Source organism: Poecilia mexicana, unplaced genomic scaffold (genome assembly GCF_051168715.1).
Source record: "Poecilia mexicana isolate PSO_F unplaced genomic scaffold, ASM5116871v1 scaffold_17, whole genome shotgun sequence".
NCBI classification, from domain to species: Eukaryota; Metazoa; Chordata; class Actinopteri; order Cyprinodontiformes; family Poeciliidae; genus Poecilia; species Poecilia mexicana.
The window spans coordinates 23,108,996-23,133,558 of NW_028263386.1; the positions used below are offsets into that span (position 1 = coordinate 23,108,996).

Sequence of the window (24,563 nt, forward strand, 5' to 3'; positions counted from 1 at the left end):
TTTTTTAACATACTGTATCGGTGCGATAAGTAAAAATGGGCTCATAGTTAATACTGGTATTTATTTGCATCTTACTTGTGTATATGTTTTGGGAGTGAGAGGGAACTGGTTATGTGGTATTTGTCTGGGTGCATGATGGTGATGGTCGTGTTAACTAAATCAGAGAGGCAAAATGGCGTGGCCATTTTTTCATTGTCAAAAGAAGAGGGCAGAGAGAAATCTACAATATTGGTAAATAGCCATTATCAACCACAAGAGCAATGTTATTCGATATCAACATCGGTCCAAATTTTGCTCACTGGTGCGTCCCTAATTAAAGCCCTGTTTTACAGTAACTATGCTATCATTCACACCATGTGATGTCGCCTTTACTATTAATATGGATAATTAATGACTCCTGACATTTGGTACAAGTATTTCTGGAGAAATGAAAACCGATGGAAAACTGGCTCCAAAACTGTGTGATCGGTTCATCTGTAATCTTGTTTAAACATCTAAGGCTTTATCAGCCCTTCACTGTGACGTTCTGGCTGATTGCTGGATACAATAAGCGTATTAAACAACATTGTTCTCCTTCAACCGCAATATGTTTTTCTAGCACTTTTTTTCTCTTCTTTTTAACACTGTTGCTAAGAAAACAGCCGAACTTGACAAACCTGAGTCGCATTAGCAGAAAGAATGTCTCGGAGAAAGACGATTGGCCGGCTCTCCCCATGTGGTGACCCTCCAAGAGGATATGTTTGAAGTGTCTATTCATCAATATGCATGAGCAGAATACAACCCCACCGCCCTGCGTCTACCCTTCCACCTCCCGCCTGCTGCCCCATGTGTCGAAAGCTGTTTTAAAATCTACATAATTTGAGTTTGAAGTGCCTTTCAGATGGCCTTCCCTGTTGTAACACTTTCCGGAAACGAGGGACAGGCACACTTATTAATCAGGCTCTCATTGTGTGTCTGTGTGTGTGTGGGTGTGTGGGTGTGTGTGTAAGAGATGGCAAGACGGTGATACATGGGAGAGGAAAGACAGGTGACTAAATGAGGGGGGAAAAAAAAGAAAGTCACACAGAGGTAATGTGTGATATTTAACCAGAAAGACTGGAAGAAACCGGTCAACTCTTTGAATCGTGTGGCCTACGAAAGCAAAGCCATTTGTCCGGGTGAGACGCTGGTCAGCCACAAAATGTTTTTCTGAAAACAAGACGCTCGGAGATCACTATTCTACTTAAGGCGCCGTGGCTCCCTTTCTAACCATCTTCCCACATGTTTGAGTGCTTTATCTGGTGGCAGACATCAGGACAGCCGGAGTCTTTGTTCGCTGGGGGTTCATCTGCAGTTTATCTTGATGTTCTTATTTTCCTGATCTGCATTTTCAGCGCTCAGCAAATGATTCCTGGTTGGCTCCCATTGACTTTGTGTTAAGTGTTTTTTTTTTTTATCTGTGTTTGTCCATACTGACTGAAAGTGGCTACAGTGTGCGCACATGATGGGATTGTTGTGAAAGCTAGTTTGAAGACCTTATCGTTGAGTTTGTATCAGTACCTTGGGAACGAACACTACACGACGATGTCCAGATCCGTTTGTCCATGAAAACAGAAGTGTTTGCATCATTTCTTGAAGATATGAAGACTTCAGCTTATTCATCCATATAAAACATTGCTTTAATAATCTGACTTATTTTTTGAAATGTGTTATTTTGAGACGCAGTGAGAAGTCTGTTCAAATTGCTGAACTGGCCCTGAGTTGGTCAGAAATCTACAGATTTGATATTTCTCCCGTCTCTGTTAGCTAAAGTGCTAACAGGTTGTGCTAACAACACCACTCTTTGGAGTGGAAGGGTTGCAGTCGGAAGGAGAGAAAGTTAGCTAAATGTAGCATCAGTGAGGTGAAGTCAGAGGAAGCAGAGAGATGTGGGACGTTGTTCAAAGTAAGTGACATTTGAGGCATGTCGTTTGTACAGCGTGTAAGAGAGCAAGACCTTTAGCAGGTAAGAGGAAAGTTAAATGTTTTACTGTGAAGAAGTTTGTTGGTTTTGTAGGTTTTGTCCTCCCTGTTATGGAACACACTGGATTTGTAAATGTTGGAAGCCTGTTAGAAATCTCAGCGTAGCATAGAGTTTTATTCTGGAATGCTAGCAACGCTAAACATGCTAACATCTAATTCAAGAAGCTAAACCCAATCTAAAATACCTTTGTTATTTCAATTCCTCACTTTTACAGGTGGCTTGAGGTGACTTCTGCTCCTGGAATAAATAAATGTAACTACTCACGGTAGGAAGGCCGGAAAAACCTCCATTTTGAACACTGTTTTGATGTCTTTTGAAATGTAAAAATCTTCTTAAACCGCTCGCAACTTTTCGATTTAGAGTACAAAAATTAGAGCGCAGAAACTTGTCTTCAAAGTTGTGATCAGTAGTTCTCTAGTTCCTTTTAATCTTTTACCAATCTGCAAGGATTAGTGTATGGATTATTAAGAATGTGTTTGATGCTAGTAAGTATCAGTCTGACCATCTACTGACTGACTCTGTAGATGGTCAGACTTTTAAACCAACCTGAGTTTTTTTCTTTTGGCTTTGGACTTCAAATGACCAATCTTTGTTGGTCATTTGTGGTTTTGTCTTTTTTTATTTAAAATAAAAGACAAAAAACCGCCCCCATAAATCTATGAATACTTTTTCTGTTTCATATTATTTTTCATTTACCTGGAATAATTCAGAAAATATACTCATCCTTTTCCTTTTTGGAGATCTTATGGTAAATGTCGATCAGTCGGGATGGTCGGGTCCTGTAGATTTCCTCCCTTCGCTCCCCCGTCAGTCGTAAAGTCATGACTGAAGGTTGTGCAGCTCTTGCTCTGCTCTGCTGGAAACCTTTAGATTGGAGGCCTAAATACACGCTCATCAAGCTCTTTTCATCTCGGTACATTACAGACAAAACCCTAGCATATGCATGGAAGTAAAAGCTAGAAATCATGTGCAATTACGTAGAGCTTTATTATCAAGCATGTATTCAGCACACCACTTGCCTATAAATCCCTACAGAAAGTCGTATCTGGATCTCAAACTGACATCAAACCTTCAAGTTTGGAGCTTGATTTTTTTTCTTCTTCTTCTGCACAACATATTATGTTGTGGGGGAAAAAACAAAAAAAAACTTTTTCCCTTGTGCTATAAAGTTGTGTCACACACAGTATATATTTTTTTATGTAATTTTCCTCCAGTTTCAGTCTGCTATCCATGCTTTCTCATATCACAGGCTGCAGAAATGTATGTGTGTGTGTGTGTGTGTGTGTGTGTGTGTGTGTGTGTGTGTGTGAAACTCCCAGAGGCAGCATGAACAGTACATTTTAAACTACACAGAACTAAATATGGGCCCCTTAAGGGACACATGATTCAGCAGCACTAAAAGGAAATTGCGTAAAAGTGCCAAAAGTCAAACTTATCATTTTTTTTAATACATTTTTTTTATGGTCATAAAAGTCTTGCACCGGGCGCCTGAGGAAACATAAAGCCATTTGTACATTCACCTTTAGCAAAGCGCAGGTAAAATCCTGCCAAGTTGCACTTGTCTTTCAGCGTTTTTTTTTCTTCTTCTTTTTTTCCCCTGAAAGAAATCGCTGAGGCGTAAAAGAATGCAAGTCCAGGTTGCTTGTCTTTAAGGGGTTTCACAATAGCAGCTTCTAGTGCCAGAGGGAACATACCAGCAAGTTGAGAATAGCTGAGGGATGCTGGTGCCTCCTTCTGTCGACAGGCTGAATGCTGGTTCAGGGTCAGATCAGAGGGTGGAGGATTAGAGCTGAGCCAATTTTTGTTAGCTTCTTTGTTTCATGGAACAGGAAAAAAGAAAAAAAACAAACTCCACAGCCTTGCTGATGGTCCTGTTTTTGGCCCTGTTTGGTCAGGATTCAGGCACACTGCTTGGTGAAACAGATTCTTTTTTATATGTGAAATCAGGAAATGCAAACTTGCACCTACAGCAAGTTGAAAACAAAATCCCAAAACACAACTCCACTGTGAAAGAAACGGAAACGATATTCCCTGCATGTGCTCACACACGTTATATTTATTCGATCAAAGGTCACAGTCTACACCAGATTTCATCATAATCAATTGGTCCTGATGGATGTACGAGTCAAAATAAATGAAAATGACTGGTGGGCATTTTTTTTTTTTTTTTTTTGCAAATGGCACGTTCGCTGAAACATCTCCTCGTTCATTTCGATTTCATATGCATAAATAAATCATTTCCAACTGTTTTGCTTAGCCATTGCAACATACTTCACTTCGCTAGTTAAGAGTTTTTGAATGAATTTGAAGAGACAGATGATCGTAGAAACTTTGAAATCACACTTAGTTTGATCAGTTCATGAATCCTCATCAAACCAGAGCAATTTCGGTTGACTTCCTTCTGATAATTATATTTCAATCGAGTCACATGGACACATTTCAGTGCAGTAGGCGTGACTAGATAGTCAAAAATTCAATTGACATAATCAGCTTGCAGAAGGATGCTTGTGTGTTTAAGTCTAGATAACTTAATCATGTCTATTAGCAGGTCAAACTGTTTTATTTGTTCGATCAAGGGTCATAGTCTCCCCATATTTGATCATAATCAATTGGCCGAGGTGCACATATGAGTTAAAATAAGAGGAAATGACTTGTAATGAAAGGTTTTTGAGAAATAAATGACTTATTTATTGCCATAATTGGTGAAAATGCTTAGTCACAAAGATAAAAATTAATGCATATGCCACTGTTTATGTACATGGCAATATATATATATATAGAAAAAAAATCACCTACAGGAATTGACGAAGGACTAAATTTACCCAGGGCCACAGTTATCTTGCTGCTCACTTCTTCTGCAGATTATGGCATTGGTAACTCTGCCGGATTAGCGCCCCCAACAGGTCAGCTGAGCAAGTTGAGCACTCTTCTTTAGTTCAGATTGCAAACCCACCTGTGGGGTTGGCTCGTTCATAAAATGTACCTACATTTCGGGGCGTCGTGTGGCATAGTGGGTACAGGCTAATGTCCCAGGTTTGACTCCTGACTTTGGTAACTTTCCCGCATGTCTTCCCCCCTTCTCTTAACCTCCTTCTTCCAGTTCTACCTACTCTTTGGAGAATATGGGGGGGTAACAAATGGCCACTAGCACCAGCCAAAAACAGATTATGAAAAAGAAAAAACGAAAACAAAATACCCACATTTAGCAATAACTGATTATCCGTGCCGTTTTCCAGAGTTGCTGGTACTAAACCCTCATTGTCCACATGGAGGTCAGTGAAAGGCTTGCATCACTGTTGGTTCAACCTTAAGCCGTCCCTTCACTGTGAGAATCCAGCCTATTGTCATGGCTGTTGATTTGTGAGCCAGTTTGTGTGTGTGTGTGTGTGTGTGCAATACAATACACCGAGCCAGGCCGATGTGTACCCGCCCGTCCATCCCAGCTGTCCTTCGTTTAAGCAACTTGGTGAAAAACCATTGCTATCCTCATATTGAGGACAGAAAAAGATGTTGAGGAAAATGGTTTTTATTTGGCATTGCTCTGATTTAGAAAGAGGAACAAGGAGAGAGAGGGGTGGGGGGATAAAGGAGCAATTGAATAAGTGAATTGAGTCAGTGGGAGAATGGTTGCCTGGCTTTGTGCGTCCCCTCAGTGCATGTCGTAAAGGTCTCTCTCCCTCGCTCTCACCCCCCGCTGTGTGTCTGTGAGTGAGAGAGTGAATAAATGTCTAGTGATTGGAAACCTTCTTTTCTTTTGTAAACTCAAGCCTCTGCCAGAGAGCATTGTGGAGCATTGTTTACCAGTCCTTTTCTGGACTGGTTGCGCCTCTCTCTCTCTCTCTGTGTGTGTGTGTGTGTGTGTGTGTGAAGATGTGTGTTCAGCGTGCGTGACAGTTGACATTATCAGTTGATTGCTCCCAAGACTTGTCTTTGTGTGAGCTCGCGCACACACATGGCCATGTGGGGTTATGTATATGACAGCTGACATTATTGGATTGCCACCATTGTGTGCCGGTGTGTGTTTGTCCGCGTCCAGCTGCATGCTTAGTGTGTGTGTGTGTGTGTGTGTGTGTGTGTGTGTGTGTGAGACAGCTGGCATTAGATTGCTTGTGCGCACATGCGCTTGTTTTCCATTCAAACATGGCTCGCGGTTTGACATCACAGTGATGTAAAGCCTGTTGCCCTCTTTGTCACGTCGTCATTCAACATGTGATCGACCAAGTCAAGCTAACTGTTGCTGGCAGCTTCTCAGGCTGCAGGTCAGTCAGGTTTTTTTGTTTTGTTTTTTTATTGCTTCAGATGCCTCTGATGAGATCTGAGCCTTTTACTGAATAAGGTTGTAGTTGCGTGACTTCTTTAGGTCGAGCAAAAGCCTCATTTACCACGGAGGCATTAAAACTCGCCGAATCTCCTTTGAAAATCAGGAGAAATGCTTTCAATTTCAGGCCTCATTCATAATTTTGTATACAAATTTATGTCAGGTATCAAAATGTTGGAAAAACGTATAAGCAAATGAAGCTGAAAAGTAACAACGTTACAAATGAAACTCCAAACTCTGGCCAACCAAGATGAATGTTGTGATGACATAATTTCCGGCTCGGATGTGAGCTCATAGTTTGAACATTTGTGCGGTGAGTCGTCGAAGGAGAAAAAAGGCAACAGTGAAATCTGAGAGCAGAGGTCTAACAAACTTGCACCCCATCATAGGATTTAAATCACTTTGTGGCAAGTTCAGTCTGCTTCAAGTTCACCATAGAGGGGAAACAGCCGCTCATGACACAATTTCAGTTTAAAAAGGAAAACGTTTTGCAGTATGCACGTCTTTTCTGTTCGACTTCTGACCATAACTAGGAGTGCACAGATTGCAGTTTTCTGGCCGATCGGCAATTACTGATCTTTAAAAGACCTGACCTGCTGATTCCGATTTTGGTCAATACCATTTATTTTTTTGTCTGAAGTGTTGCTAAATATTGCAAGAGACTTACTGAGTTAACTTGCCTGCAAATGTGCAGACATGACCTGGTGGGACGGCCTGTCTGTCAAACGTCTCTTCTGGAAAAGCAGAAGAGGACAGTGGTTGATTTTTAGACCTTTGCTGAGGTAGATACGAACGATTGATAAGATCAGCTTCACATTTTAGCATCGACTGATTACATATCTCCCAAAATTAAGGAAGTTAGTGCCAATAAATCGGCTGGCCCAAAACAATTGGTGCATCCCTAAAGAGAACCTTTAAGCTTTTGCAAACAGGTGTCACCATTCCTTTTCTCTGTAATTAACTGTCACTAGAAAGCCGTACATTTCAGTATGGCTCTGTGGTTGTATAGGAGTGAATGGAAGTAGCTGAAAGTCTCCCTTTTCTGCATAGAATTGGTCCACTTCCAACACCCTCCGCGGTTTACTGGGTATCAGTAACGTAGCTGTCAAAACAAAATTCTTAAGGTACCATCTCTCATAAGAAGCTCTGCCAGTCAGCCATTTTATTTGGGTCGTATTATGTCTCTTGAGCTGCACATGTGTGATACTGTAGGGAAGTGAAATGACTGATATACAATCAGGGTGGAAAAATTAGGCTCATTCACTCGGTCTAGAGAGACAAAAGAAGTATAGCTCTACTGATTGTAAGTAAAGAAGCCAGTAGATATTAGCTTCTGCAGCAGTGCTAAGACGATTCAGATGTTAAGGCATGTTTGGTATTTGAACTATTAAAATAGGCAGTTATAAGCATCGGTAGAGAGCGTCTCAAGCGTTGATGGGTTTTAGCTGTTCGCTGGCGGCTGCGCCCCCAAACCCTGGCGAATACCAGACGTCCACTATGTCAGTAATGTATAAAATCAGCCTGAACTGGAGAATAAAGTTCACTTTGTGCTTGATCTGAGCTTTGAAGGCAAATACAATGGAAAAGAGGGTCTGTGTCCTTTCACAGGTTTTATTCTTGTATTTCTGTCGATCCCTTCTCAGTTATTTAACTTTTCACAAGATAAGTTCAGTTTATGAAACTTAATATCACCATTTTTAAGAAAAAATTGTCTCAACAGTGCAGTTTGTACCATGTATCCCCCCCCATCCTCCTTTCTTTCTCTCTCCTTTGGCCTCCTCCACAAGGCCTCCTGGCTGCTGCCTGCCTGCCAGCCGCCTCTCACCCATTGTGGGCTAACAATGGCAGGCGAGGCCCCAGCCTCGAGGCCTGCAGCCTGGACCTTGACAGGGGTGGCAGGGATAGGTGGCGCTTTGGTGGGGGGAAAAAAAGGGTGTGATCAGCAGTGAAAGGCAGGAAGAAGGGGAGGGAAGCCCAATAATAATAATAATAATAATAAAAAAAACAGGTCACACCCAGATTAAAATTCAATATATGTGACTGCCTGCATCAGCAATCTGGTCTCAGTACACCCAAGTGTGAGAAAAGAGGCAAGATGTGGGCTGGGATTTTTTTAAGATGTGCCACTTTGGCGCTAACAGGAGTGTGTCCTGCTCTCTGCTTCGCTTCGGCTGTCTTAGCTCAACGCACCTTCGGGGTGTGTTGCTGGGGTTCCCCTTAATGGGGCAGCAGTAGTGTCATAATGCATGCAAGACGAAGCTGATTTAGTGATGCATGCCTCCTTTGTGTTACGTTTGCATTTGGGGATGCGGGGCGCTCTGTACAACGCACGCATGCACACACACAATCCAGTCCCCCTCTGTTTTGGGCCCCATCCCCATATGGTAGCTTGGCTTGATGAGAGCTTTATGAAGTCAACCAGAAGCTCCCTAGCCCTGTGTGTGTGCGTGTGTGTATGTTTTGCTGTGCATGCGTGTGTGATTGCTTTTCAAGCTAATGGATAAATGAGAGTTTCACCCTTGCCCAGCTATTGTGTACGTGTGATAGATTCACGGAGAAGGGGCATGTGTGAGTCGCCAGCTTGTGTAGTAGCTTTGCAAGCTGTTTTTAATTATATTTCATTATTCATGTTTCATGCATGGTCGTGCAGGAGGAGCAGTGATCGGCGTTGTTGGGGTAGGGGGTAACCAGGACAGGGGCGACATTTGAGTCGGAAACGGAGAACAAACAAAAAGAATCGTTTTCGACAGACGCGAGAGAAAATCCCTTTAAAGAACATGTAGGAAGAAATGGATGGGATAAAAGTAAAGAATGCACCAATTATTACTCTACGGCTGGTTTTTGACCCAACAATAATGGTTTTATCTGATTTCAAATTCTAAGATGACCAGAAACATGATTGGCAGAGTCGCTAAATTGTTGCTATTTTTGAGCAAAGAAATATTCATGGTTAACGTCGCTAAAATGCCAATCTGCTTTTATAATCCATGACAATTTACACCCTTACATTAACTATGAAATGGAAAAAAAACAACTTGAATAACATTTTGAAACTATTATAATATTAAATGTGCCTTTTCATGTGCTGAAAATGGCCAGATTTAAGCGCTTCTTCATCAAGAACTTCCACACCGAAGAGTGTTCAGGGCTCACCAAGCCGAAAACCCTCACATTCCATTCACTGGCCAATTTCTCTGCGGATCTCTGGATAAAATTTCAGGGATGTAAACGAGTCTCGGTCTCGCTTGTCTTGTTTTCGTTATGAAGCTCGGTGGGACTGGCTGTTACACAACGGCAAACAGGGCAACCAGATTAACCTATAAACCCGCGGCAGTTACTTTTATTTCGCTGGGCTTGGTGGGATCTCAGCCGCGATCCGGTCCGTAAATTTTAACGGCTAAAATTAATTGAGTTTATTGCTTGTAAAAGTAGTAGGAGCGAGTCAGTGTGTCTGCGCGCTCGTCTGAAAAATAAAGCGAGGAGACACACGAGTTTCTCCTGTGAAATACATTCGACATCCTGCACTCGTGCCATATTTAGTCGCAGTGAAACATCAAGTTGTCGTTTAATCATCGGTGGTTGTCTGTATTTTTGCTAATTTTGCAAGCCTGTTTGGCACCGTTTGTCTCAGTAGCCCGACTACGTTGTGTCACATTGACAAGTTTGGGTCGTTCTTTGCTACTTTAAAGTTTCTGCCAGCTTTCATCACACATTGGCTTTCAGATGTACAGTACAAAACAGAACTAGAAAGCGCCGATTAATAAAGCTGGATTTGTATTTCAACTGTTCTGCTTTGTGCTCAATTGTGTTTTTTTTTTTTTTTTGCAAGAGCTACAAATGCTCGGCTCTGTGCCTCTTTCTTTGTGTGTGTGTGTGTGTGTGTGTGTGTGTGTGTGTGTGTGTGTGTGTGTGTGTGTGTGTGTGTACAAATGGCATCACAGCAACCCTCTTTTTTTTTTCTTTCCTATTCCGCTTGTGTTGCTACCTCGCCGTTTCTTATGTTGTGCTCGCCAACCCAGAATGGAGCCATTTTGTCTCCTTCAGTTCCTGAAATGAAATATAAGCCTCTTAAATGCATACTTATCTTGCCCTGCAGACCGCGCTTGAAGAACAAACACGGACACACGCATACACACACACACACACACACACATTGCACAAACACTAACTAAAGAGGTATTGTGATGCCAGCCCTTGTTCCTTAGGCCGCGGCTGTATGCGTATGGCAGATGGTTGCTCCTTTTGCTTTGCATGCCGCCGTATTAAACAAGAACCATGGCGAAGGCCACGGCTGGTTTAGGAAAAGGGCAAAGTGCGAGAGAGACCGAGAAGGAAGAGACAAAAGAGCAACAAAGGCAGAGATGAGGACAACGTGCCGGAGCATTTGTGCACAAGAACGGTGTCCAAATGTGTGTGTAACGGCATTAAGTTTCCATACATAACTTGCAGGCACTCTTCAATGTTTGCTTTAGTCAGATCAAATCCGTTGCAGATGTCATACGTGTTGTGTGTTGCAACGTGTGACACAAACCTGGGTTCGTTGGGTTGTCCACGTCCCAGAGGCTGATCAGTGTTGGTAATTAGACAACGAACCCAGTGACCTTTTCAGCAGCACTTGAATTGCGTTCGGTTGTTTCTTGTTAGTCACTTTCAAACGCCGCTGATTCCCGAGGAAACCCAAACCTCCGGCGAATCCACATCGCCGCTCTTCGATGGGTTCATGCTTGTGTGAAAACACAAAAGTTTTGCTCATCGCGTTCCACCAGCTGTGGCCATTTTTACAAGCGTGACAATCAACTCGCACCGCTTCGTTGATCTAAATGTTTGAAGTTGGTTTGCTGTCAGCGACGGAGTGATGCTTCTGTCCCTTGCCGGTAATTTCTGAGCCTGCATGCCCTTTTTCTAAATAGCTTCTGCAGAGGACCACAGATGGTTCTGCATAACAATCCATCTGGTATGTTGCTTCGTCTCGTCTGTGTGTCTAAGTCATGCTATTTACCTGGGTTTTTAGCAAGGAAACTTAATGATAAACTGACTTTTAGTTGCACTTTTGGTTAAAATTTGATGCTTCTGACAAGAACTGGGAAAGTGAATCCTTTTTAGATCATAGTTAATGCAGCAAATATTACTGAAAGGCTGACAGGCTAACATTCCTTGGATTGTTAGCCTAGGAATGTTATTCCTAAGAATGTCAGCCTCCTAGCCTAGGAGGCTAGGAGGCTGACAGGCTAACATTGGTAGGAGGCTAAAAAGTTGACAGGCTAACATTGGTAGGAGGCTAAAAAGTTGACAGGCTAACATTGCTCGCCCAGAAGCCTAAAGGCTAACGTTGCTCGGAGGCTGAAGAATTTATTCTAAATGTTAACTTTACTAAATCTCATAAGGGCTAAAAGCTTTGATTTCAACTTGCTTGTTGCCATTAGTCAATAAAAGCTGAAAATACTGATTTACAAAGTCTTAAGCACCATTTGTCTGGCAATTAATTAAAACTCTCGTCATTGATAACGTTTGTTTCCGCATAGATCATAAATGCATATTTCCGCAGTCTAATGAAAGAAGTGAACTAGAATACTTTATTGCGTGAAATTCAAACTCTGATCCTGTGAATTACTAACGTGATAATGGAAAAAAAATATGAAATGAAGGAAAAGCGTCTCCAAGATGTGCGATTTTTCACACAAACAGCACTTTATTCATCCTTGTACAGATAAAAACAGTCAGGCAGACGATTGTGATCAGCCCAGCGTCTGCTCTGTCCGTCCTGTTCCAACTAGTCGGAGCGTCACCAACTTCTCACAAGGAGTCTGGGAGCCAACGTTTCTGCCTCGGATCAGCAGCATCTTAGGATGTTGACAAGACCTTTGAAACCTTGAAAATGGAGAAGAGCTTCATCCTCGTTTCTAAACCCCCCAAACGCAGCCGCAAGCGGCAAAGTTCATACTTTTTTTTCAGGTTAGACAAACAAATAAAGACAAGCTACTTTCAAAATTCCACCAACGAATGCAACAATGTAATATTTTACTTATTAAGCTTTTCACAAGCAGCTTTTGCTTTTAAGTGCAATCTTTGTAACTCAAAAACATAATGTAATACAGTAACCACGTTTCACCTTCTTGGTGTGAAACATGCTGAATTATTTTTGTTAGACTCTTCTATGCATTCAGTTTTGATTGGCTGTTAGGAAATTTGGGTGTCTTCGTTCTCGTCGCTGAGAAGGTTTACATTGGCGCCATTGTTAGTTATGAGTGTGCAGTGATTCACAAAGAAAGGACACTAAATGAAAGGTTTCTTTTTTTTCCAGCCTTTGCACTTCTTATGCTTTGCATGCGCTGAAAGGGGGGGGAAAAAAGTCAAAACTGGAAGTCCAGGTTTTTAATGAATGGAAGGCTTTATCGCGTACAGAAGGGAGTGACACGGGTCTCTCTCCGAATGCTTGCAGCGTGGCAAATTGCTTCTGCTTGGCCCTTTGTAAATTTGGCCAGACAAGGCCGCAGAACAATAACGCCTCGACACTGAAAACACAGCAAAGAACCGACTGGAACAAAAAAAAAAAAAAAAACACGCACACACACACACACACACACACACACACACACACACACACACACACACACACACACACACACACACACCACGGCCTTCTTATGTCCAATTCAGCTCTGGGTGAACACAGCTCACACATCCTCAGGAGAAGGACAACTCCTGTGTATAGCTCACACACACACACACACACGCACACACACACACACACACACACACACACACACACACACACACACACACACACACACACACACACCAAGGTCCTTCAAGTCTGATTCACCCGAGGTCCACTTCAAGCTTTGCATCCTCCACAAAGCGGGCGAGGGCTTTTATTTGTGTTTCTGTATGAATACTTCTGCTCTTGGCATTTTTCAAGAAGCTTTTGGTTCTCTCTCTCAATTTTTACCTGAAAGGTAAAAAATTATGGCTTTTTCTTTTTTTTTTCTTTTTTCTTTCCTCTGCTCAAAGTGTAACCTTCGCTCTAGTGTTGCACACATCCCACAAAGGCACGTATGAGCCAGAGTAGTGCTTGAAGACAAGCAATATGCAGACAAAACTTTAACAGGGGTTGATTTCAGATTTTAGATTTAACAGACAAAGTGTGATTTTTAAGGCCATTCAGCGAAGGATGCCGTTTTTTGTCCCCCCTGAAGGGCAGCCAAGTTCCATCCATTCGCCCAGATGTATCCATGAATGCAGCCTTTACCCACGACAAAGATGCTTTTTGTTTGTGGAAGAGGAACAGGTTTTCAAGAACTGTACTGTCGTTCCTCATTCTGATTATTTTGTTGGTTCTGGCGCCGTCTTTACCTTTCTTTGTCATTTTTTTAATGAACTGAAACGTTCTGTCGGAGTAATCTGCTTTCCCCAAACAGCTTCCTTCCCTCTCTGAATGACTTAAATGCATTTTGCTCAATTCTTGAGTTTTTCAGGACGTCCCCCCCCCCCCCCCTCCTGCTCCCTCCCCCAAACCCATTTGCTCAATCAGGTCAAAGATTCGAGACGAGACGCGTCAGCTGATTTTTCACCTGCGCCAGCTCTGTCAGTTTAAATTTTTTTTTTCTTTCTTTTTCCTGCTTCTGGTTGTTTTCACAGTGACACATCAGCTGAAAGGGACTTGATTAAACCTTTCTCCCTCAGCCGTTTCTCGCGCTTCCTCTTTCGCCGTCTCGTTCCCTTCTCGCCTCGCCGTCCGCAAAGAATGGAGCAAATCAGGGAATCAATTCAGTGTAATCATGACAAATGAGTCCCGGTGGTTCGCAAGGATTTCGTTTTCCTTTATTTATTTATTTATTTATTTATTTTGTTGTTGTCGTCGTCGTCAGTGAGCTTGTGTTTGGGACAGAGCTGCTGGGAAATCACAAATGAATCAATCAGCTGTTATCGCATCGGCAAACACCGCTGGAAGGACGGATGGATAGATGGATAGGCAGAGGGGAGAAGAGTCAGTGCACTTTGTGTGTGCGTGTGTGTGTGTGTGTGCACATGCAGTGTCTGCTGCGCCGAGATAGACGGGTGATTGAATACAGGGCCAAGTGGGTGTCTGTGTGTGCAAAGGGTGTGCGTGTCCGTGTGTGTGTGTGTGTGTGTGTAGGGGGGGTGCTGTGTTAACCTTGGAGCTGTCAGAACAGATGGGAGATGGGAAGGGCCACAGGCTGCGAGGGATGTGTTGGCTGCTGGAGGAGGATGAAGCCTCGGCTGCTTTTGGAAAGGAGGAAGTGAGATTAAGGAGGAAAAGAAATCGACAGCGAGTTGTTTTTTTCTTCTTCTATTTTTTTTTTTTTTTTTTTTTTTTTTTTTTTTGGCCGGTTGTATTTCTGCTGAGATGCAGATTGTTCGCAAAAGTAACAAGCGGCAGCGTGTGTGTGTGTGTGTGTGTGCTGTGTCGCAGGCTTGGATGACGGAGCCGGGTGAGAAATGTTCAGACCACAGGGGGCCCGTTGGCGTGAAGTGGCGATGGGTTTGTGGGTGGCAGTGGAAGATTGTTGGCGCGTACGTCTCTCTTTGTATCTGCGACTGAATGCGCAGTTTTCGTGCAGTTACATGGCACTGAAAAGGTTTGAGCAAAGAAAAAAAAAAACATTTCAAACTAAATATCGATTAGTAACAACTGTCCCCTTTCAGTGTTGAGTAGTTTAATCAAAACTAATAAATCTCACCATCTTCAACCTATAAATGAATCCACAAAAAGCCTAAGAGTTTTATCCATAAAAATGGATTAGTAAATGGAGATGATCTTGTGATTCCTTCATTTTCTCTTGGCTTCAAAATCGCAACCTCTGTTTGAACCTGAAGATCTAACCTAGAAGAAAACTAGACATCAGAACCGTCCAGGATGCCTGATGTAGGTAAAACGTGCTTTTGCTGAAAACTGTGATATCAGTATAATCAATCTAAATATCCCTGCCTCTTATATTTCTTTCCTTTTATTACTCTGTCCACGCAGTTCTTCTCAAGGTTTAGCACTGAAACTTATCAGTGCTAAAGTGACAAATTTAGCACTGATACGTTAGTTGCCCTTCCAGATATGAAGGGCAACTAAGTTCCATCCATTTGCCCAGATATATTATTGGCATCCAGACCTTGAGTGTGTAACACTTGAAATAATACAGTCCAAGTAGACATATTTGATTGTGATATTTCACAGATTGATTTCGTGTGCCGCTCTACTGCCTCCCCACCGTGTTCCAGGTTTTGTTTACAAAAAGAAAACCCCTTGTGCTACAGATTAACATTGAGATATGAAGTGCATTTAGTAAGAAAAGATTAAGGTTGACTGTGCGGGAAATATGTGCACAGCAACGCCGACAAACGTGAAAAAGATTGGTGGAGGATATCTGTATATGCAGATGATATTGTAGTTTCACAAAACTGCATATTTTGGCTTCTGCAGGCACAAAACCTCAACACCCTAATGCTTTTAGCAGCATTTTGCATCTGATCCTTTACAAGCAAGCATTAGTAGGAAACCCTGAAATGTTAAACTGTACCATTTGGCGTCGACTCTTTATGGATTTGCACATCGTCTATTAAACGGGGGGGGGAATAAAAACGATTCCCGCATGGGCACCAAAACGAAAGGATAGGCTTTTGGGTGCAAGTGTGGGCACAGAGCTGGGTGAAAATTAGCTGAATGGAATCAGAGCTGCTCTCTCGCATAGCATTAAAGTCCAGAGGGGGCGGGGAGAGGTGGGCGGGGCTTCCCTGTCTGCTTGCGTTTAAGCTTTTGCTTGAATAAGAGAAGCCGTAGATGGTCTTTGTGTGCGAGCGTGCACACGAGCTCTGGCTCTCCGCCCGGCTCTTTCTCCCCCCTCCCCTCCCCAGCTGATTAGGGGTTAATGGTCTACGAGCATGGGGAGCTCTCCTCCTCCTCCTGATTGGCCGACGGGAGCCTCTGTGTGGGCGGAGCTGTCGGCGAGTGACAGATGGCATACAAACGGGGAGGAAGGAGACAGGAGCGCGTATGCATGTGTATATATATTTAATTACAATAGAAGGATGCACAATAGCTGCCTGTCCTGTAACTCGAAGCCCGTTGTTGGTTTCTCCCACGCACCAATCACTCTGTCCGATGCGAAAAATCACACTTTGCTTATTTGACACACGAGAAACCGCCGCGGTTCTTTGTTTCCGCTTTCAATAAAACACATCAGAATGTGGATTCTCTCTGAATTCAGGCTGCTCTAAATATAAAGAGCACGAGCGACCACAAACGCCACGCGCATGCACACCCCTGTTGTCAGTATTGACAATGTCAGCGCCGGTGGCAGATTGAGTGTGTGTGTGTGCGTGTGTGTGTGTGTGTGTGTGTGTGTGTGTGTGTGTGGTTTTTGCAAGGGTGGCCTGCCTACCTGTATTCAGAGCAGATTAAACACACAAACACACCAAAGGGCCCTGCGTGTTTTTTTTCTTCCCTCCTCTTTCTATTTCTCTTCCCTCAGGATTAGGCCAGATCGTTGTACTTGGCATCCCTCCCAGTTTGCACACATCACACCCCTAATTCATCTTTGTTAGAAATTCATCTGTTTTGCCCAACCAAAATGTGTGCGTGTGTGTGTGAGAGAGAGAAATAGAGAAAGAGATTAGCGATATCTACTGTGAATATCACTGACTACAGTCGGCACCGTCCCTTCTTTATGTTCGCTGTGGCATTAAGAACAAAAGCAGACAGGCTCTTGAAAAGGTTGTTTTGTTTATCGTGTGTTTTTTTTGTTTTTGTGCCTAAGTGTGTGTACGCCCGTGTGTGTGTGTGTGTGTGTGTGCGCACATGTTCCCTCAGACTGTCTGATGCGTCTTTTATTATCAAGTGTCATTGCTTCCCCATCTGCTGAAGACACGCTGTCTACCTCTGCTTTGACACACACACGCGCACACACACACACACACGCACACACGCACACACAAGAGCTGCGTTCGATGAAAGGAATAACACAAGGTTAAGAGACACAGCCCTTCTCTTATGGGTCATAATCACAGCAACAGTGATTGGAGTACTCTGCTAACATTGTTTTTATATATCTATATATATATATAAATAATTAGGCTAATCACATCCCTCTAGCTTTAAAAGTCTTTTAGCCTGTGATGAAGGCAAAAAAGATGACAGGAAATACGTTTTGATTTCTTGCCTGACGCCTGATGAGAGGATTGTTTCTCCTCTCGTATTTGTGCTATAAATGAAACTCCTGGGTAGGTGGCTGCTGCTAAAACGGAGCAACCTGCCAATCAGGACAGCAGTTGATACAAGACGCCCAGCTCGAAAACCAGAGCTCTCTGATGACTTTCAGGACCCAAAAGAAAACTCCAACCCGCCAGTTTTAACAAACAAGTATATCAAAATGTAAAAAAAGAAAAAGGCAAGGCAATCAGGGTTTAAGAGGGTCTTATGATCTGCCAGGATTGGTCTCGCCGCCTCTGCTGAGGTGCGAATCCCCCGAAACCGCTAACTAACCCGGCTAATTAAAGCCTGCAGGGATGAGGTTTCCCTTTATGTGGAGAAGCGGCCGAGCCAGAGGGGAGGGGTGCCAGACAGACGGACTGTGAACTGTGAGTGAGCCATTTTAGACTTGATTGAAAGTGAAAAGAGCAGCGGTGTCACCATTGCATCCATCCCGGTGGCCCGAGCAACAATGGGCGTTCACCTAGGAGACGCAGGCGGAAAGAGACGGGGTCCACGGGTCCGAAGGCGCACGAGTGCGGGGCGCCGTCGGCTGCGGGAATGACTCTGACGCTGACCGTCACCTGGACAGCTGAACTTCACAAACTCCTCCGTTGGGGGCAGAAGCAGGGGATCCGGAGACGAGTGGAGAAAGTGGCTGATGGCTGGCAGGATGTAATTCAGACTGCTGTGAGTGAAGGTGGCAGCTTTCAGATCTGAGCTTTAAAGAATGCACTTTCTTGATTTCTGCTTCCTCTTCGGCTCTCTGCGGCGCTGATTTGAGTGAGATCAAATTTGGGGACACTTTGGGCAAATGGTTGGCGCAAACTGGCTCTGAGAGTGTGCATGTCAAAAAGCATGAGGGAATTGGAAAGCCAATGTCTGACATTTTACATCGGTTACCGTGCTGCAACACAGAGTGTTTGAGCAGGAGGACTCAGTGGGAGGTCGTAACACTTTGGAGGACTCCTTGTGTCTATCACCGGCAGACCCACCAGCCTCTCTTTCTCCCTTTTTGCAGTCTGTTCCTCATCCATCCTGTCACGCTCAGATGTCTTGTTGTGTGCATATTGTCTTGGTCAGCAGCGTACAGTTGTTCAAAACGAGGGGTTTCTTGGTTTGTCATAAGTATTGACAAACCAAGGTATAGATTCACAGCAGACATTGCCCGGTTACCTGGATCGAGTTATTTGTTTCTTTTTTTCTTTTTGGAGAGCAAACTCAAGACTAGACATGTAATCACTACTAGGTCAGATTGCTCTTTGGTGTGGAAGTGGTTACTGTGGAAAGAATCCAGGCTTGTCATTTCCAGTATCGGTAACAGCTAGAGATATGGAGGCATGTCTGGGAATCACTCAGGTTGCTACTTTTACATTTGCAGTGTTGGTATAGACTTTCTGTTTAAGCTTTCAACCTCGTGGTCATGCGGGATTTTGAAATATTGGGAGCCATTTGAGAATTACAGTCAAAGTAAGGGTCTAGATGCTTTAAATTAGATGTTATATATATATATGAATAGGGCTAGAACTCTGGAAACTTGAGTCCGAGACACAAAAAGTTTAGAAACCTTACAAGAAGGTAAATCAAACAACACGAGGTGTGTCACTTCTAAGAGCGACCTAGATGTCTGTGTCAGGTCATTGTGTTAGTGTGTCAACCCACAGATCACTCACTGGCATGCATGTGGTTTCCTTGGCGCCGCGTTGTGTTGGCATGTCAAGGCGCTCATCTGTTCAGATGCTTTTTTACACAAGCCAGGCCTAAAAATAGACCTTTGTGGAAAATACTGAAAAGGCACAAACATGCAGTTAAATGCAATCCAGGAACTCCAAAGGCTCATTTCTGCTGATCCGCTTGTTCCTTCGGCCGCTCGCGCTCGTGGCTCCGCTCCACGCCGTGCTGAATCACGTCCTGTTTCCTGCGCGCTGCAGACGCCCGTTCCTCTGCCTGATTGCTTGCGTGTGAAAATTTCTCACCATGAGGGCAGGATCTTTGGGCTTGGAACCCCAAAGACTTTGCCAACAGATCTCCTGAACAATCTCACCTCTTGAACGTTTTTGTATAATTCAAAGCATTTTGCTGTAGATTGGACCCTGCGCTATTTTGTTTTTGGATTCTGCTTCGGAGATGGATGCCTTTTAGGCAGCCGTGCCACGAAATCACAAAACACAATAGAGCGGACATATTAATGACTGCGTCAGGGCATGTGGGACTAAGTCAGCGATGGTGTTTGGTGCTTCATCAGGGCTTTAGATCTACGCCTTTCCTTTGCCGAAGACGCGTTTGTGTTTGCTTTTCGGTGGTCTTGATAGACTTAACTTTGTGTGTTTTTGTCTCCTCTCTTTTTTAGCTGGGGAAACAGTAGTGAGCTTGGGTTTTAGGTTGGATTTGGTAATCAGTTTTGTCGCGCACACTCCTCGCCTCGTAAATAATTGACCTGTCACAGTTGGATGGTATGGCATAACTGATACTTTTACTTCCCTCCTCAACTCCTCCTTTGTGCTCCTCTGTTTCTCCTCCCGTCTTATCCCGCTTCATCCTCCGTTCCTTCATTCACACTTCTTTTCCTGCATGGTTCTTGTTCCGTTCTGTACTGTATTCTTTGCTCAGTTTGTCCTTTCTTGTCACAATAATCCCTTTTAGAACTAGAGCTACAAAAGGTCAGCTTAGTAGGTGGTACGAGTTTTTTTTTTTTCCTTCAAGATTTGTCATCAAATGCCAGTCAGTTCCAAATTTTGTCAGCAGACAATGAGGCGCTTGTTGTTTTTTCCGTGCCCATGATGCTTTCAGGGTCACAGTGGGCTCTGTAGGCTTTTCTCATCGTTCAGTGGGGGGAAAGGCAGGGTGTGCTCTGTGTCGTCAGTCCACCAACTCAGGGACTAGAAACAAATGGTTAACTTAACACACGTGACCTGGACAGCAGTGGGAATCACAGAAAAACCTGCTTGGGCATAAAAGATACATTTCTCCTGCTGATGCAGTCTGCCTGATATCCTTTAGTCTTTAAAGTTGCAGGAAGACACGTCGATGGTGGAAGAAGGTGTTCTGATTGGAAAATGTGTTACAGATAACCTTTGATTTGGTAGAACCGCAGGTCAGAGCCCTGTGGTACCCCACAGTTCGCCTCTTCTGCGATATACAGATCTCGGGTTATCGAGTTTGCTAAACATAAGCGTCCAAGAAGGTTAAAACCCTTTAACCTTCTTGTAATATCAAGTAAAATATTACTTGATCATGCATTTTACATCACTTCAGAGTTACAATTTTCTAGACGATCGCTGATACTGAGCTGGGACACTGACTGGTTAAAAAGCAAAACATTCAGTAGGAAAACAACTCCATCCAGCTGTTTTTGAAATTGGACAAACAGCTGGTTAAGTACAGCCAATTATGCCTGATTTAGTGCAAAGTGTTGTGAAACACTGTCCATTAGCTGCGGAAGAGGAGCCCAGCAGAGGACTAGAGTAAATGGTCAGCTTGGTGTGTGAGGCGGCCCTAAAGATTAACCGTGCAAAACAGAATTAAAGTTAATTTATTTAGCCGGCCATCTTTACCCAATGGGGAACTGAATGTGTGTCCGATTTAAAACTCATCCCACCCTTTCAAAGCCCTTTTCTCTAAAGGGCACAAATGCTTCGTCAGAGACGAGGCAAACGGTACCGGCACAGCACCTTGTTGGCACAACGTCTTCACGAAGTTTGTTTTGGTCCGATGGTCCGTGGTTGTAGATCTCCGATTACCCTGTTTTACTTTTTTCTTGCCTTCTTTGGACTTTGAATTGTCTGCATTATGGAAAGTAGGAAAAGTGTCTCACGGTTCGCCCTTGCCTCCTCCCTGTGTCTTCTAGGGTTTCACCTGAGCGGCACTGTGACCGAGCCGGCCACAGCCTCGGAACCGGAGGTGACCCACAAGGTGGCAATCAGCTTCGATCGATGCAAGATCACCTCGGTCACCTGTGGCTGCGGGAACCGGGACATTTTCTACTGCGCGCATGTGGTCGCGCTCTCTCTCTACAGGATCCGCAAGCCTGAGCAGGTAGGAAGTCGAAGACGTATGGCGCGGACGGACGGTGACTTACCGGAGTTTCCCTTGTGACCTCAAAGTTGAATTTGTTTAATGTGATTGACCGACACAAAGTGCACCGAAATTTTAAAGGGGGAAAGATGAAGAGTTTCATTTGCATTCAGCTCTATTTAACTTTAAATGACTATCTTCTTCACTGTACACCATGCCGTCTTGGTTTTTCACATAAAAAAAAACATAATTTCTCTGTCAAACCTTTTGACTTTTCTGTGTTTTGTTTTGTTTTGCAGGTGAAGCTCCGGTTGCCCATATCAGAAACTCTGTTCCAGATGAACAGAGATCAGCTGCAGAAGCTGGTCCAGTATCTGATCACTGCCCACCACACTGAGGTTCTGCCCACGGCGCAGAAACTGGCCGACGAGATCCTCTCCTCCAACTCCGAGATCAACCAGGTTCACGGTGAGACTCCCCATCTGCCTCCTTTCAAACTCTATCTGAAGTCGTCTCTTTGGACAACTTCTTCGCCGTCTCGCTTTCGGACTGAATCCGTCGGGCAACAGCCGGCGCAGAAGTACAACGCTTTTCCAAATCCTTGCAGTGAAGTAGTTCCTCTGTGGCGGTCCAAACCATCGGCTCTGCAGAGGTATCTCCACAGTTACAGGCCAGACATGAAAGACGACCGACTTACGGGGGGAAAAAAAGCTTCTTGCTAGCCCACGGGCTGCCACATGTCCAGGCACCTGATTACTCTGGCGGCGCAGCAAGCCGGGGCTTCAAATGCCTCATTTGATTTCTCAGTTTCATCTTTGCAGCCGCCACCTACCCCCTCCACGCCTCCCACCGACAGAGGCAGGTTGGATAAATCACAGGGAAAGGGACTTGATTGATGAAATGGACGCTGGAGACGACACAGGCAAAGACGTGGGAAGAAGGAAAGAGGATGCTGACGGGGGTGATAGAGACCAAGGGAAAGGCTTTCTGGGAAACGGGAGAAAGCAGATGAGGGGAGAGGAAAGATGAAAGGGTCGGAGAAAGGATTGAGATTAAACAGAAGCTGAGAGCCGTAGCAGCGCCGCGTCTCGGGAACGACAACAAACCAGACGCATCCTTTCACCAAACAAAAGTCTTTATCTCCGTCTCCGTTTCATCCTGCTCGCTAAATGTTGACATTCTCCAACGCTTGCGTCCAGGAAGCCCCACGCTGCGCTTCCTGTCCGGTGTTTGACAAGAGGGATCATGGGGGTTGGAGTTCAGGCAGTCCAGAAGCGAGGGCGCCTTTGATGGAGGAGCGTTGCTTGTTTGCTGCTGCGCTCTCCCGGCCGGTTTGGAAACCCGTCCCTGGGTTTTCCTCAACTCGCTTCCTGCGAGATCAAAGCATCCTGCCTCCAACCCCCCCACCGGAGCACATCTACATTTCTCCGCAGTGCTACTCAGACACACAGAGACACACACAGCCAGAAGAAAAAATAAATTTGGCCCCAAGTCGAGCAGCATTTCTTATCTGGAATGTAGGTGCACTGTAAGGTTTTGCCAAAAAGAGTGAAAAGAAACGCAGAGTTGAGAGTTTTCATTAGCGTTGTGCGATTGCATCTTGAAAGAAGTGTCTGTATTAAGTTGAAGATTTTACGAGTCCAGTTTTTTTTCATGCCGTAAACAGCTCCTTTGGTCAATTTGAGCTTAGAATTAAGAACAGAACATATCCATGTAAAATATACACTTTATTCTACTAACACCAGCTTTAAGACGGGGCTGGCGCTTCTCGCTGTACTTCCAGATTTCTACGCTTGTCATTCACTGTCCGTGTTCATCTTCTCAGGTGCTCCAGACCCGACTGCAGGCGCCAGCATTGATGATGATAACTGCTGGCATCTGGACGAGGATCAAGTCAGGGAGCAGGTCAAACAGTTTTTGTCGCAGGGAGGATACTACGGCTCCGGAAAGCAGCTCAACTCCATGTTTGCAAAGGTTCGCGTGACCAAATCATATGTGTGGATTAGAATGGGATTTACCGTGTAATTCGCTGTGTCAGATTGATTGTTTGCACCTGAAAACTTGAAGGTAAACCTAGCAACGAGGGTCCTTTGGATATTGTGTTTCATCTAGCTTAAGTCAACTTGAGTGTGTTTGATTATGCTTTCTGAAATACCTTTTCTGGCAGAATGTGAGATTTGAGAGGGAAGCAAACTCTCATGACTATCACAGGCTGCTAACCAGTCATCAGAGTATGCTAACATTTTAAAAAACTGTCTTTTAAAGTCTTGAAAACTTTAAAATTTACGACAGGCCTGAGGAAAACTAGTGCATAAATGCCGTTACATATTTCTGTCGTTTACTTGAAAACAAATTGTAATACTTACATAACTAACTTTACTACAGCAGATGATTGTTGCTACGTTAACATATTAGCTAATGTGACCTAAAAGCAGTGTGTTAGTTCATGTGAACATTATACCTAGCTTCAGTTTGGCAATGTGTGCAGTCGATAGTCATATGCTAACGTTAGCACGTTTGCCAGTGTTAGTATTTTAGCTAATAAGTTATTTAGGACATAAGCTACTAGGATAGCAGTTAAAATTAGCTGCTGGTTGCTGACATTTTATGCTGTTATCTAATACTGACTTATAGGCTAATGTGAGTAATTCCTTAATAGACGTAGTTGGTAATGTTTGTACTGTGTAGCAACATGCTAATGTTTGCTTATTTTAGCATTACCTAAGTAACTCTTGTTTTCTCGTGGTTGGTTTAATACAAATACACGCCGACACGTTATTTGCAAAACTGAGGAATCATGTAAATTGCCACATAATATTTTTAATTAGATCATGTTTTTAAATTTTGTGCAGTCTTAAAACCCCGGTATTTTATGTTGCATTTCTGCCAAGCATTTTAATGGTTTATTCTATCTTAGGTACATATAACTGTAGCATCTCCAGCCTACATAAATTACACAAAATCTGTTTAATTTCCTCACTTGCAGACCTACATAACATACATTTTTCAGTGTGACAAGATGGGAAATG

General features: G+C 43.7%; 1 protein-coding gene across 2 annotated transcripts in view; it reads left to right on the forward strand.

Annotated features, from left to right (window-relative positions):
- The window catches only part of zswim5 (zinc finger, SWIM-type containing 5), a 65,566-nt gene that overhangs the window by 24,912 nt on the left and 16,091 nt on the right, over positions 1-24,563 (forward strand). For both annotated transcript variants that reach the window (XM_014999599.2, XM_014999600.2), the window contains exons 2-4: positions 21,368-21,555; positions 21,834-22,002; positions 23,360-23,508. In XM_014999599.2, coding sequence (XP_014855085.2) covers positions 21,368-21,555; positions 21,834-22,002; positions 23,360-23,508 — 506 coding nt within the window. The remainder of the gene's footprint in view (positions 1-21,367; positions 21,556-21,833; positions 22,003-23,359; positions 23,509-24,563) is intronic.